This window comes from Frieseomelitta varia, unplaced genomic scaffold, assembly GCF_011392965.1.
Source record: "Frieseomelitta varia isolate USP_RPSP 00005682 unplaced genomic scaffold, Fvar_1.2 scaffold_251, whole genome shotgun sequence".
Taxonomy (NCBI): Eukaryota; Metazoa; Arthropoda; class Insecta; order Hymenoptera; family Apidae; genus Frieseomelitta; species Frieseomelitta varia.
Genome location: NW_025109981.1, coordinates 251636 through 265526, shown reverse-complemented (window position 1 = coordinate 265526; position 13891 = coordinate 251636). Strand labels below are relative to the sequence as shown.

The following is a 13891-nucleotide window of genomic DNA, read 5'->3' as shown; positions in this document are numbered from 1 at the left end:
ATAGATTATAGCTCTTTTTGAATTTATGGAAAATTTAAATACGTAGAAATATGTAAAATGTATATAATTTTACTTGTAAAATTGAATTTGCATAAATAGTTATAAAAAGAACATAATAAATAATACACAAATTTCTAAAATTTTTTAAATTTTATTTAATAAATTAAATTTTCATTCCTCTGAGTGTAACATGTAATTTTTCATTTGCGCGTTTTGCTATTTGATTATGGATGTTGTTTACCTCTCGTTTTGATAATGTACGTTCCATATGTCTATATACTATGGTATAACAGTGCGATATCTTTTTAGTTTCAGGGTGAGTGTATTCATCTTTTAATAGAACTTGTTCTACTCTATCTCCGCCAATATCTCTAACTAAATCGTAAAAATCATTTGACGAATAACTTTTGTTTTCAGGCAACCAGAAACTTATATCGTTTTTACACTGAGGATAAACACTAATTGGCTGTAATACAGAAATCTAATTTAAAACTTCTTCTTTTAATACTCATTAGTTTACTAATTTCTTTACCTTGTATTTTATTGCCGTATTAGGATCTTCAACTTTGAACTGATTTAAGAAACCAGTATCGTTACTCCAAAATAAACGAATATTTGGTATATCATACAAACACATAGCCAGTCTTTCCAAACCTAATCCGAATGCCCATCCAATACGTTCTCCTGCCCCCGACTTTTGTAAAATCTCCTGACGCATAATACCGCATCCTAATATTTCAATCCATTGATCGTTATAGTAGACTTCTAGTTCCCATGAGGGATGAGTGAAAGGAAAATATTGTTGAACCCATTTATATTGAATTTCTACAATTAAAATTTTATATTTTTATATTACGCTATAACGACAAAGTGTTTTTTCTTTTTTTTTTTCTTAAAGTTACCTGATCCAAAAAGCGTCTGTGCCAAACCTATTAAAGTATTTTTCAATTCATGTTCCATTATTTTTACAGATTCTAAAGCATGACAACCTTGCTTCTCATCAGTTTCCATGCCCCTATGTTCAAATAGTTTCAACTCATTAGAATTGTCTACATTTTGGAATACCTCCTCTGCTGTACATAATCTAACAGCATCTGCTTGATGAAAAACAGGATAGTGGGTAGAATCTATTTCATCTTTGCGATAAACATCTCCTACTACAAGGAAATTGTTCAAACCCATTGAAATCAATTCTGATTGATGAGCCGTTGTATGAGCTCTTAATATTGTATTTTGATTTATATAATAACAATCGCTTTTTTTCCTTGATGGGTGATTTTCTGGCACAAGTAGGGAATCAAAATTTTGTGCTACTGTAACAATAGGAGATATGTTATCAAACACGCTGAATATAGGATTTCCAATACGATTGTGAAATTGCATATAGATGTAGTTAACGATACGTTGGCGAATATGAGATAAAGGATGATATGGAGAAATATGTAAATTTCTTCCCAATTTGTAAATAATATTTTCACTAATATTTGTCCAGTTATCTCTTGGAAACGTGTGATCTAATAGTGTTATTTCATTGTTTTTTATAGTCTGTGTAGCTATAGAAAATGCTCTTCTGAATATTCTTTTACTACAGCGTCCAAAATATGTATACATCCTGCAACTGCAAAAGTCACATTTTACTCATTACTTGCAAATGCATTTGAATACTTGAGAAATATGATATATTTGCAGTAACCAATCTAAGCGCTGTAAATAACCAATCTAAACAATTATAATTAAACTTTTAATACTTTATTTTTTTTGTTTTTTAGGATTGAATAATTTTTTAATAAAATTCGCAATAATAAGTATATACATACTTATAAGAGAACTTTTCCTTTCAAACTTAACCAAACACTAATTATACATATACATACTATATACACATTTACACATACAAAGAAAAGATGCTCTTAAAGAGGCACAAAAGTAATGTAAACATTCACCACACTCTCATTCATTATCATTACATGCTTTATAATTCTATGTGAATATGTAATATCTTCAGCCAATATACATGCTTATCTTTTATTACAGTAAATCTACTAAAAATAACCAATCAGATCCGTATTCATTTCATTGTTATATTAATTGCTACACAATTTAAGAAAAATTTGGAATATCGGTAATTGCCAGAAATGTAATAAGGAAAAAGCAATGAAAAAAAGTTATCAATATTTAAAAAATCAATGCGTAAGTTATAGTTTAATATAAAGTGAAAAAATTCAATTGAATATTCGTACGTACACGACATCTGTGTTGTACTTGATCTATGATGTATTGTAAATGATGGCTAGTAATCGAAGAGCAATTTTAAGTCTTTATCGAAATCTAATTCGGGAAAGCAAAAAATGGAATTCGTACAATTATCGGTAAGTATAAAGTATTCAGTTAATAACTAATAACTATAGTCTTACGGTCGGATATATTACACGTTTTTTATTATAATTTATTTATAATTTCTTTATTATAATTTCTTGGCGTATTTGCGATATTGAAATTAATTCGATTGTAGTTATTCAAAGTTGTTAACAATAAAATAAAAGAATATTATTTTGACAAATATTATTACAGACATTTAAATTATAAATTACATTCTTGTTTGTTTTGTAATTCTGATTTTATGTTTATTGTAGGATGTACGCTTTACGTAAAATTCAACATGAATTTAAACAAAACAAAACGATACAGGATATAGAGAAGATTAACGAATGTTATACTAAAGGACGAGAGAATCTTGAAATTATTAAAAGACAAGCAACAATAGGAAATCTTTATAGTACTAGGCCGTTAATTATTGAAACCAAAGCTGATTCAAATTGAGAATAAAAATTAACATCAACCTTGGCATGTACAAGTACGTTCACAATAAGTAGAAGAAACAACAATGCTTCGAAACTTAAATAATTAAAAATTAAGCAATGGAATATAACCGTAACTGTACACTAATTATATTACATTAAATATAGTGTTACGTCTAAGATTTATGTATCAATGTTATAAATATATTGACCTATGTATAATGATGAGTAGTCCAAAAAGTTTTATTAAGACAATTTAATAAAAAGGCGTGTATCATTCTAAGTACAAAGTATCATTTTTATCATTAGTGACAAATAATTGCATGTAGTTTTCTGTGACAGAAACATGTATACGAAACCGTATTAAATTTCGAAGATCAATTTACTTAAGTTTGGAGGAATGTTGCACGAATCGATCGACGTTTCATGACAAAATATGCACGCGTGTATGTATGGTACATCGAATATTTTGCACGAATTTTTTATTCTAAATTTTGTAAATAAATATCTTAGACACGTTGTATATATGGAATACAAAAAAATATGTGCTGTAATCCATGTACTTAATAATTTTAGTTGATCAGTTATTTCAACTGTTTTACGATGACAGATGGAGCGTATCGAGAAGTTATAATTGCTCTACGTAGAAAGGAGCGCAACAAGCAGCGAAGTGTTTCAAGATAATTGGCGAATTACTGAAGAAATTGACCAAAATGGCTATGCGAAATTTGACGGAACCGTTCATTTTAATGCGAAATAATGCTTTACAAAGCAAACATATATACGCTGAACAAGTATGTCACACATAACCTATACTTTGAGAATAATCTGTAACGTTGACCTTGCTGATGAGGAATACAAAGATTAAATAATGACGTACAACATTTTAGAATTTATCTGACCGAACGGCATTAGTCGCTTCGAGTTCTGGTGCTTCGGACAACGTCGAACTGAGAAATGTTAATTTGGAAAGCAATGTACCCCCTGTGTGGACAGATGCCTTGGAAGAAACACAATATATTTTAAGTAGATTACGCGTAAAAATAGACAGCTTAGTAGAGTTACATGCTAAACAATTAACTAGGCCAACATTAGATGACACGTCGCAGGTTTGTCGTTAATCTCAAGATTAATGATCATTATGTGAAAACTAAATTATTAGTCGTACATCGATGCAAGAAGATGAAACTTGAAATTGCTTCTGATTTATTTTGATTACTTAATTGTTAGAGAGCAAATCGTTAAAAACATGTCTGCAGGAAGAGAGACAAATGGAACAACTGACACGAGAAATAGGACGTGCATTTTCTAGTGGTTATCATCAAGTACAAACGATAAAAGCTGCAACAAGGCATGCTAATGGACCGACGGAACGTCAATTAGCTATGAGCGCGGTAATGGCACTTTCGACAGCTTTGCAAGAGCTAGGTCTTCGATACAGATCGGCTCAAAATCACTATTTAACACGTATGATTTATAGACATATATATCCATGTCAATTGGATGCACGAGATACGAGATGCATGATTCTGTTTAATTATTCTAGAGGTGAAATCAAGGGAAGAAAGAAGTAATCAGTTTTTTACGGAAGATCAATCAATATTTTTAAATAACACTATGACAGATACATGGCTGTTAGAGTCGAATGAAACAAATTCAGATTCTTGGAATAACAGTCAACAACAACAGCAAGATTCTGTACTTTTACAATTGGAAGATTCGGATGACAGAATAAAATTAGCTGTTGAAAGAGAAGAACAGATTGGTAACATAGTTCAGAGTATAGCAGACCTCAGGCATATATTCAAAGTAAGAGGATCTGAAGATTGAACGAGCTTTAACTTGTATTAAAATTACTGTATCATTACAGTAATAAGTAAAAAAATGTTCTTTATTTCTATAGGATTTAGCGAGTATGGTACAGGATCAAGGCACTATCTTGGATAGAATTGATTATACCGTCGAACAAACACAGATACAAGTACAGGAAGGTTATAAACAATTGAAAAAGGCAGATTCTTATCAAAGAGCTAATAAAAAATTGTATTGCATAGTTATGCTTGCAAGCGCTATTATTCTAGTCAGTTTTCTTTTTATCGTATTTAAAACATGAAATAGAATTTCTATATTAATTTGCATGATTGAATTTTAATATATGAATTTGTTTTGGATTATACTTTTGTAAAAAATAAAAAAAGAACATGTGTAGATAATATATAATTTGCGCGAAAAATATTTTTCGATAAAATATTTGAAAATTTGAAATTTTAGGTAAACAGCGAAATGGAATATAATTAAGCAAGTACATATTATTTTCGTGAGTTCATCAATTACTCCTATTTCATGTTCGAAATCATTCCATAATACTGAATTATTTGTGATATCATTTATTGCATACATTATTACATGTGACGGATGTTAAAATTCATGTATAATATAAATGTAAGTATTTATAATCATCGATAATTTGCATTTCTAACATATATTTACGTTAAAAAATACAGTAAATTTTTGATAAGAGAAACAACAATGTTGAAAGAAATAGAAATTAAATGTGTTCACAAATAAAATGGACCGTATAAAGATATTAAAAATCACTCGTCAAATTATCGCCTTTCGATTAATTTTTTGTTTTAGTAGTCTAGTACGGCCTGATAAAAATATCAAAGACAAAACTTTTTTATTCTCCTGTATCTAATGTATATCGCAGTTGGGTTTTTTCCTTTTTTAAATAAACAAATGCATCGAACACATGTTGTAATTATAATGTGATTGACTTAAATGTTATATAAATAAACATCTTTTGAAATAGTTTATATAGTAGACATCAAGATAAATAATAACATTAGTTAACAATATTGAATTTTTATTCTGAAGAACACTAAATAAAGTTTCCTCGAATATTGCACCTTTTTTTTATCACAGACTGAGCATATATTTTATATATACGTTATTTATCTAATTGCAATTTCTAGTGCATATATATATTGAATTTTTAAAAAAATATTACCATTATGAGAATATGAACAATTTTCTCGTACATCTGCGCACAACGGCGTGCTTATAAAGGTAATTATACAAGTAGTAGTATCACATACCCTTTGTTTATGTTACATGGTATGTGCGTACTCGTGAACATAGCAAGTTATGTGTTACATAAACTCCGAGTATGATGTAATTATTTATTCAATTTTACAAAAATCTTACGTTCTACAAATTAGAAACGATTAATCAACGAAGGATACAAATTGATAAAATACGTGTACTTGTAACATTTATTAAATTGATAAAATTGAATCTATGGAATACCTATGAAAAAGTAGCGTAACGTTTAATATGTGATTCGAAACATAGCAGGATATTGTAATAAAAACTTTTATTCTAATAAATGGAATGCACTAAATGCTGTTGTTAAAATCGTATGAATTTTATTGTATTATCTGTATGATTGGAGTCTCCTCGATTCGTGATAAAAATTTTTGTACAGTTGTATAAGTTTTCTTATAAGTTTAGTATTTTTGTAAATTAAAGGACAAACGCGGGTCAAACGATGAACAATTCGAGTTTATCATTTACGTGTAAAAAAGTTTTGGTTTACTCTGTTTTTCATACATTTGGATTGAGGAAATATCTCTGGATAAATGAAGTATGTAAGATAAACAGCGCGCGCAATTCGTTTACTATTTCGCCATGATTCAGGATCGATTGAACACGATTTAAGAAGTTTGCGATAATATACTACTCAAGTGAGAGAAGGAGACGAAGTATTCAGAATGTGAACTAAAATTGCAAACGCTCCACCGAGTATATAACGTACGAAATTGTCACCAACTAAAGGACCTAAGGCATAAAGTCCGGGTCTCGGAGATTTGGTTACTTCATAAGTAAAATCATCCACTTCGATAGGATTCGATTTACCGTCTATGGGTTTGTCGGGATATTTACCAAGCCCGATATTAGTTTTCAGATAGGACAGATCAGGCTTGTAACCTGCGAACGAACGAATTTTCTTTTTAATTTAAAATTTTTGGGAAATAACGAGATCAGAGCATTCGTTTTGATACGTACCGATAAGGATGGCTACGGCAGAAACACGAAATGTGTGCACGCATCCGTCCAGATCGGCAAGAGTAATCATTGACGGTCTTTCGAATGCGGCATCAACAAAATTAATCCCATTTGCGGTAAACCCGAGCAACGTGTATCCCGGTAATGCTCTATACAGGGGATAATTAGTACCACCATCGGCCATCATCTCGTATACCTTGTGATATTCGGGATACATCGAACTGGGTAAACCTTGTAATTTGTCGTAGATAGTCCGTATCCTCTCGTCGTTCGATTTGTTCCACTCGTTGGACGAGTCACGGAATACATGCAAAACGGGAATGCCGCGAAAACGAGCGGCCATAATGGCATCGGCAGCACTTAGTCCAGAACCAATCACTAGTACCGGATCGATTGGCCGCCATCGTTCTTCTATCTCGTTTGCTAAAATCGAATGTATCGTTTAAATTATATTATCTTATATTATAATTGCAACAAATTTGTTTCGTAATCTAATTTTAAGCAATTTTATTAAGACTTGAGCTATTTGAAAGAGGGAAGGAGCATTTCACGCACCATGTTGCTGATAATCAATCAAACGATCCAATTTCGATTCCAGTTCATTTAAATCGTGCGTTATCCAATCGAGTTGAAAATCTTCACCGGGTACACCCAACTGATTTGACAGATCGGTCGTGCCTGTGGCAAGAACGACACGTTTACATCGATAACGAAACGGTTTTCCAGTCTGTTTCTCGAAACCATCGACTATCCATTCGTAACCATCTCCTTGCTGTTGCTGTTGAGAACACGCGTCCGTATCGCAGCTCGGTCTCACCGAAGTAACTATAGTCCCGCTGGAAAACAAGCGTCTCTGTAATTAACGATTACAAGAGAGATATTACACGACCTGCGAGTATCTGCAATTCAACTAATATGCGAACTAACCATCGAAAGTACTGCTCCAATCTCTTTCTGCGTACGTAATCTTTGTAATAGGCAGCCACCGTGCCAACAGAGATTCTGCTAGCCGTTTTATTATACGCACTCGGTTTCTCATAAGTCGGCTCATCCTCCATAGAAGTTGTTTTTAGAAGTTGCTCGGACTCGATCATCATCTCCCATTGCCTTATATCTAAATCGGGCAACGACATCCATCGGTTCAAACTGATGGTCAACACGTTTGGATCCATTGACTGTAACACAATTAACGTGACAATATAAATATTCATGACTATCAAACGATGCTTTATTCGATTCAAACGATAAATTCCTGTTACATGATCAGTTTGACCTTTCATAAAGTTAAATTGCAAAAAACATATAGGGAATGAAGAGATCAAGAGAGATAATTGTGTCTCATAATTTAAAACAGCATGCCTTTATCGGTGGCATTATCAACATCGCAGTGTATTGTCAGGTTCTTCTGTTAGTACTGTGCTACGCGGTTTAGCGATTAAAGCCTAACTTACACAGATAGCTTTAGAACCACTTTCTAACCACAAGACGTTGATCGCGTGCGACTTGGCTGTAGCTGCAATCAACCACTAGTGGACCATTTTTTTACTTTAGTTGAATTGCGTTCCAACCACAAAACAATAATCGCGTGCGACTTGGCTGTAAGTGGAACCAACGCACTAGTGGGTCATTTTTTTTTTTACTTTAGTTAAAGTCCATATCACAAGCGTAGAATCAGACTGAATTTCAAAGAGTAAATAATGTTGTTGCTTTCGTTATTAGTACGTTGAAAAAGGTAGAATTGTAGAAACAGAATTTTGTGGCTGATATGGATTCAGATCCGACAATAGCTCAATTACAAGCGACCTGCCGTTTCATGGTTGGAAAGTGGTTCTAAAGCGCGAGTTAAGCCTAATCGCTGACCTGCTACCTGACTCGTATTCATTACCTGCCACGAACCACCAGGTTGACCTTTACCGAGCACAATGTGATCGATCACTTTGTGCTCAGGATGTTGGTCGACCGATTTCCAGGTAAGAAGAGACGGTACATCGAGGCCAGCGTCAACACAAGGATGTTGCAGCTGATCCATCAGAAGGGCCAACGGTCGACCACCGATTCTACCTTCCAGTCCGGAAGAGAGGCATTCCAATTTGCAACGCGTACTGCTCGCCAATCCCCTTCCTTCGCTCCTCCCCTGACATTTCCTCGACCTGACAGTCTCGTTCTCGTGCCACCGATAGCACCTCGTTTCATTTTCTAATTGTTGCTGTTGCTGTTGCTGGCTCATTGTATTGCAACATTCCTCTTCGTCACTCCCGGGCCTGATGCTCGAGTGCAACCTAGCCGTGAGCATTTCATCCGCGGGATGTGGCTCGCCGGTGTAATAAGGCCAATTTCCAGCGAGCATAAAAGAAAGACATATTCCACTAGGCCCGTTTCCTGAACAAAACATATATACCATCTTGTGTACAGGGTACTAACAATACTGTTCTTGGTTTTTTTTTTTTTTATTCTTTCGCATGTTACCACGTGATAAACGTTTTTATCATGTATTTCCATCTGAAACTGGGTGCTACGATCATACAAATCATAGCGCTTCGCTCAATGTATTGATCATACGAAGAATTTTGCCATTATGAAATCGATCGAGAATACGACTAAATTGATTTATACTAGAAGCCAAAAGATCTAATCGGTCAACGAGGCTTGCAAGTAGAAGTTCTCCTATCTTTTAGAATTTTGAACGGATAAGTTTTAGAAACGAAAAAAGGAATATCAAGCAAGAAATAGATGAAGGCAGGGAAAAGGGATACATGTATTCACAGCGATACGAGTTAAGTTCGTGAGTTCCAGTATCTTATTCTAGTATCTTATCTAGTAGATAAGTTTCACACTGATAGACGAATCGTACCTATGATGACCACATCCTTGTAGACGACGTTGTTATCGCCGTCGTCGCAACAATTTTGCATCGTTGCTCCGTTCCTATTATTCTCGTTTATTCGGTCGATCGTCCTAGCTCAAGATCTGTAACAAACAAACATAATGTTCTACAAGTATTCCACAGTGGTCATAGAAAAAATTCAAGTCCCTTCAACTTGCAAATGAGGATTGAACAATCGTTGAATCGTTGTAAGTGAGAATGCATGTAAATGTAAATATATGTAAATGTAAAAATGAGAGAAAAAAAGGAATTCAAGTTATCACAACGGCGCAATTATATATATGATGTGATAAGCGAAATTCGAAAACTATTATATTTCGCGGGGATCACATGACTCATCGTTCGATTGTATCTGGTTAATTATAGAATTCAAAATCACACAGTCATTTAAACAGTTTATAGTGAGCAAAGGAAGTCATTGTTCGGTTGATACCATTCTTTTAAATAATCAATACAATATGCATTTACGTAACGCTATTGCGAAAAATTCTGAAATTTTCCATGAAAAGCATATGAACAGTCCCGAAAGTTTTATCAAACTGCTCCACATCATGAACTTTCATTACAGTAAGGTCGTTTTGATAATCTTAACATATTCACATTTGTACGTAAATATGTGTTTTATATATATATATATATAAATTACATAATAAATAATAAATTATATATATACATATATACAATATAATTTATTATTTATTATAAATATAATAATGTATTAAATATAAATATAATAATTATTTATTATTAATATAATTATTATATAAATATAATAATTATTTAATATAAATATAATTATATTAACAAGAATATAGTTATATATAATATATAATATTTGTTTATGTACTGATCAATTTTTTGGAACATTGAAATTTTACTTTCCCCCATAAATATTCTTTCCTCACTTACTCACTCCTTTATTTTTCCTAGTAGATACTCTTCCCTCTAATACCAATGTGAACACGTGGTAGCGACAACTCTAGATGAAATTTTCGACACAATTGATCTAATTAATTGTTTAATAATGTTATTAAGCGAACTTGACGACTTCCTTCCACGACCACCGCAACCAGATCGGAATATACCGGGCATTATAAGAAGGTCGATATCAAGAAGAGTGTACAGGGTCGCGATCGATAGATTCAAATAGAAATACCCGGTACAGGAATGCCTGTTATACTATGTCGAGCCAGTTTAAGTTCAGATAACCTCATTCCAAATTTACGTGTTTTACGATCATCAATCATGGAGGATGCAACATGTTTCATTAACTAATCCTTCACGATTCTGTGAAAACTGACTAGTCATCGTATTAGTCTTTTTTTTTTCATTCAGCAATTAACTAAAAAAAGAAAACAAAAAAAGAAATTCATTCTTGTTGTTGAAACAAGTTACTCTCACTTCACCGGCGAGATGTGTATTTAGCTGACAACGAATTTCTATGAAAAAAAAAAATATTACGCATATTAGTTCCAGACACGTGATTAAATGTGCTACGCATTAGATGGAAAACTACAACGCGACATTCGTTGCGGGAATTCAATTATCTCGCAGTTTGTCTTTCCAAATTTTGAAGCGTAATCACAAACTTGCCACTACACTGTTAATATTATATTACACGCGCATTCCCTTAATGCTAATTCAAAAAAAAAAAAAAAAAAAAAAAAAAAAAAAAAAAAAAAAAAATAACTTAACAGAAGCATGAAATCGGTAGGGGGGATCAGAAAGAACGCAGGAGCAAGAGGAAAAAAAAAAAGGGAAAGGAAGACGAACAGAAACCACAACAGAAGGAAGAAAAGAAGAAGAAAGAATTAATACAAATACATTGAACGTTAGTAAGCAATAATGTAAAACGAACCAAATTTTTTTCCATGCGGCGACGAACGTGTATCTGTTGAATTCACGGAAGAATTTCGCTCACGAATGAAATCGCATTATGATCAACTCCTATCAGAGGAACGGTCGGCGATATACTGAATCGTGAATCAGACGCGCGTTTCTTTTCATAGGAGCACATTTTTCTTAAAATGTTACAACATGTGGTGCCACACTCTTATCTTCCTTTTTTTTTTCTATCGTTTCTTTTTTCTTTTTCAGTTTTATGCAACAATATCGAACAGAAAAAGAAAGAAAAATGTATTTTTACATCGTTATCGTTATTTCATCTTTTGTAGAACGACAAAGCTTTGCTGTTTCGGCGCGTTTCTTTAGTTTTGGTCTACTAAATCGTATTACATGTTTCAGAATTGCCTTGACAAAATTGATTTCCAATATGTAGATGCTTGCTTGGACATCTACTAGCCGCGTAGTATGTTTATGAATATTCACCGACATGACGTGAATTCGCTTCATCATGAAGATCGATTGTTTAACGACTGTGAAGAAACGTTGGTATATAAAAAAATGTTGGTATGTATATAAAAAAAAAAAAAAATTCGCTGCACTTATGGTTGATCTGACGACAACAAATTACGATGGAATCTATTGTAGATAATTGATGGACTATTGTGACACTTCTGCGAATATTTGTCTAATGTTAAACTGCTGTTCGTAAACAACTGTTCGAAATACTCAATATATATATATATATATATATATGTGTATTAGTTTCACGAAAATATAGTCTAGGATACTGTTACGCTCCGTTCCGAAATAGTAGAACAAAACAGAATAGTAGAACGTATGAAATTACCGAGTATATCTTTTATGCCTGTCAATCAAAATCAAGCGAAACTGGTTGAAAATTGCGTGACAAATCATTTTACTTTTCATTTTTTCTCTCCGTAATCTACTTGAAAACCGGTTATTCCTTTCACTACTCGAGTCTTCGACAAGTATTAAAACAATATACATATATATACATACATGTGTATACTCGATTTATATTACGTTATCGTGTATGTTTTGATAGAGTAATTTGCGGTCGATAATAATATACGTATACACCAACGTAAATATTTCATCATATCTCTCACACACATAACGAACCTACACATTCTTTTCATATATGTATTCGAGAAACATTGACATTGGCAATGAATAAGACATCAAGTGAATCATTAAGTTACGTTAATTTTAATCGATAACTTAAATAAATCGTCGTAAAATAATCGATCTGTTTTTAATTCTAAATAATTTTTGTATCTAATCTTATCATCGTAATTATAAGAAACTCTCCAGCCTTGATGAGTATTTATTAGCAACTCGGATCGAACGTTATTTTTAAACCGCAATAAATAATTAAAATAGAATGTATATGTATGTAACACGAACATGTACTGTTCCGTGATTAATCTGATTTTCTAGAAAATTACGATTTTATTTAATAAAAATAAAAGAGTACGAAAGACGAAACGTTGTGTTTGATTCTAGAATGATTCGGCTTGGCCGAACTATGAGTATCAGATTAGAATATCAATAACGGAATATTGCAGAAAAGGAAATTTTAATTACCTGTTTCTGCTCTGCGTGTGATTGCAGCATGCTATTTAATCTGGATTGCAAATTTTGGTCCGACACATCGCGTAGAAATTTTGTTGGCCGACGTTTTGAACATATTCACGACCAACGGTTAATCTCTGCCGTTGGTTGCAAATCCTTTCAAGTATCATGTTCGAGCTGTTTTCGTTCGGCTGACGTGAGAATTAATATCGTTTTAAAATTGTTTCTTATGTCCCCGTTTGTTATATCTCTTATTTCATAACTCGTTGTACAACTACTCCTTGCTGAATCACAAAATCATTTATGGATTTAATAGTCTCCTTGTGAAACTGATTCAATTATTTCAGTTTATGTTAAAAACTGATCTATTTGCTCTGACACACCTCATCGCTGCATCGATTTCCTTTTTTTATAGGTTAGCTTTTATAGGCCTGACAAACATCATGCTATCTCGCTATGGCGGCAATTTCAAAATCAAAATTCGAAGCAAAGTAAAATTTGTTAATTAAAACTACTTAAAAAAATGTGGCCGATTGGAAATCTTTTACCGTCGTACTTGATGTTTTCAAGTCACGATTATATGATTGACATTTATTTGTAGTAGTATATTCATATAGATTAATAATAAATTGTTAAATGATTCTTTTCAACTTCAGAAATGTAAAAAAATTTCTAATCTTTCTTTCATATAACAATATAC

General features: G+C 32.6%; 4 protein-coding genes across 11 annotated transcripts; 2 read left to right on the top strand and 2 right to left on the bottom strand.

The window, feature by feature from the left end:
• Positions 1–130: 130 nt before the first annotated feature.
• On the bottom strand, positions 131–1909 carry LOC122528501 (probable phenylalanine--tRNA ligase, mitochondrial). 4 transcript variants are annotated; one of them, XM_043653717.1, is made up of 4 exons: positions 1818–1909; positions 903–1618; positions 533–825; positions 131–466 (listed from the first exon to the last, which is right to left on the bottom strand). In XM_043653717.1, exons 2-4 carry the CDS (start codon positions 1609–1611, stop codon positions 164–166), a joined length of 1305 nt encoding a protein of 434 aa, XP_043509652.1. In that variant the 5' UTR covers positions 1612–1618; positions 1818–1909; the 3' UTR covers positions 131–163. The 4 variants fall into 4 exon arrangements, with proteins under 4 accessions (XP_043509652.1, XP_043509654.1, XP_043509653.1 ...); XM_043653719.1 differs by having other exon boundaries at positions 903–1612; positions 1818–1869; XM_043653718.1 differs by having other exon boundaries at positions 1814–1854.
• A 132-nt stretch (positions 1910–2041) lies between these two features.
• LOC122528514 (LYR motif-containing protein 4) lies at positions 2042–3023 on the top strand. The gene is made up of 2 exons (XM_043653742.1): positions 2042–2369; positions 2634–3023. The coding sequence occupies exons 1-2, from the start codon at positions 2284–2286 to the stop codon at positions 2818–2820; spliced, it is 273 nt and encodes a 90-aa protein (XP_043509677.1). The 5' UTR covers positions 2042–2283; the 3' UTR covers positions 2821–3023.
• On the top strand, positions 2729–6376 carry LOC122528507 (syntaxin-16). Of its 2 annotated transcripts, none has more exons than XM_043653728.1 (6): positions 2729–2854; positions 3409–3592; positions 3689–3907; positions 4058–4265; positions 4345–4607; positions 4702–6376. In XM_043653728.1, exons 2-6 carry the CDS (start codon positions 3512–3514, stop codon positions 4909–4911), a joined length of 981 nt encoding a protein of 326 aa, XP_043509663.1. In that variant the 5' UTR covers positions 2729–2854; positions 3409–3511; the 3' UTR covers positions 4912–6376. The 2 variants fall into 2 exon arrangements, with proteins under 2 accessions (XP_043509663.1, XP_043509662.1); XM_043653727.1 differs by lacking the exon at positions 2729–2854 and adding an exon at positions 3141–3244.
• A 30-nt stretch (positions 6377–6406) lies between these two features.
• LOC122528493 (oxidative stress-induced growth inhibitor 1-like) lies at positions 6407–13601 on the bottom strand. 4 transcript variants are annotated; one of them, XM_043653700.1, is made up of 8 exons: positions 13204–13601; positions 12265–12266; positions 9718–9825; positions 8752–9245; positions 7794–8041; positions 7422–7702; positions 6867–7289; positions 6407–6788 (listed from the first exon to the last, which is right to left on the bottom strand). In XM_043653700.1, exons 3-8 carry the CDS (start codon positions 9776–9778, stop codon positions 6541–6543), a joined length of 1755 nt encoding a protein of 584 aa, XP_043509635.1. In that variant the 5' UTR covers positions 9779–9825; positions 12265–12266; positions 13204–13601; the 3' UTR covers positions 6407–6540. The 4 variants fall into 4 exon arrangements, with proteins under 4 accessions (XP_043509635.1, XP_043509632.1, XP_043509634.1 ...); XM_043653697.1 differs by lacking the exon at positions 12265–12266 and having other exon boundaries at positions 9718–9833; XM_043653699.1 differs by lacking the exons at positions 12265–12266; positions 13204–13601 and adding an exon at positions 11611–11743 and having other exon boundaries at positions 9718–9830.
• Between the last annotated feature and the right edge of the window lie 290 nt (positions 13602–13891).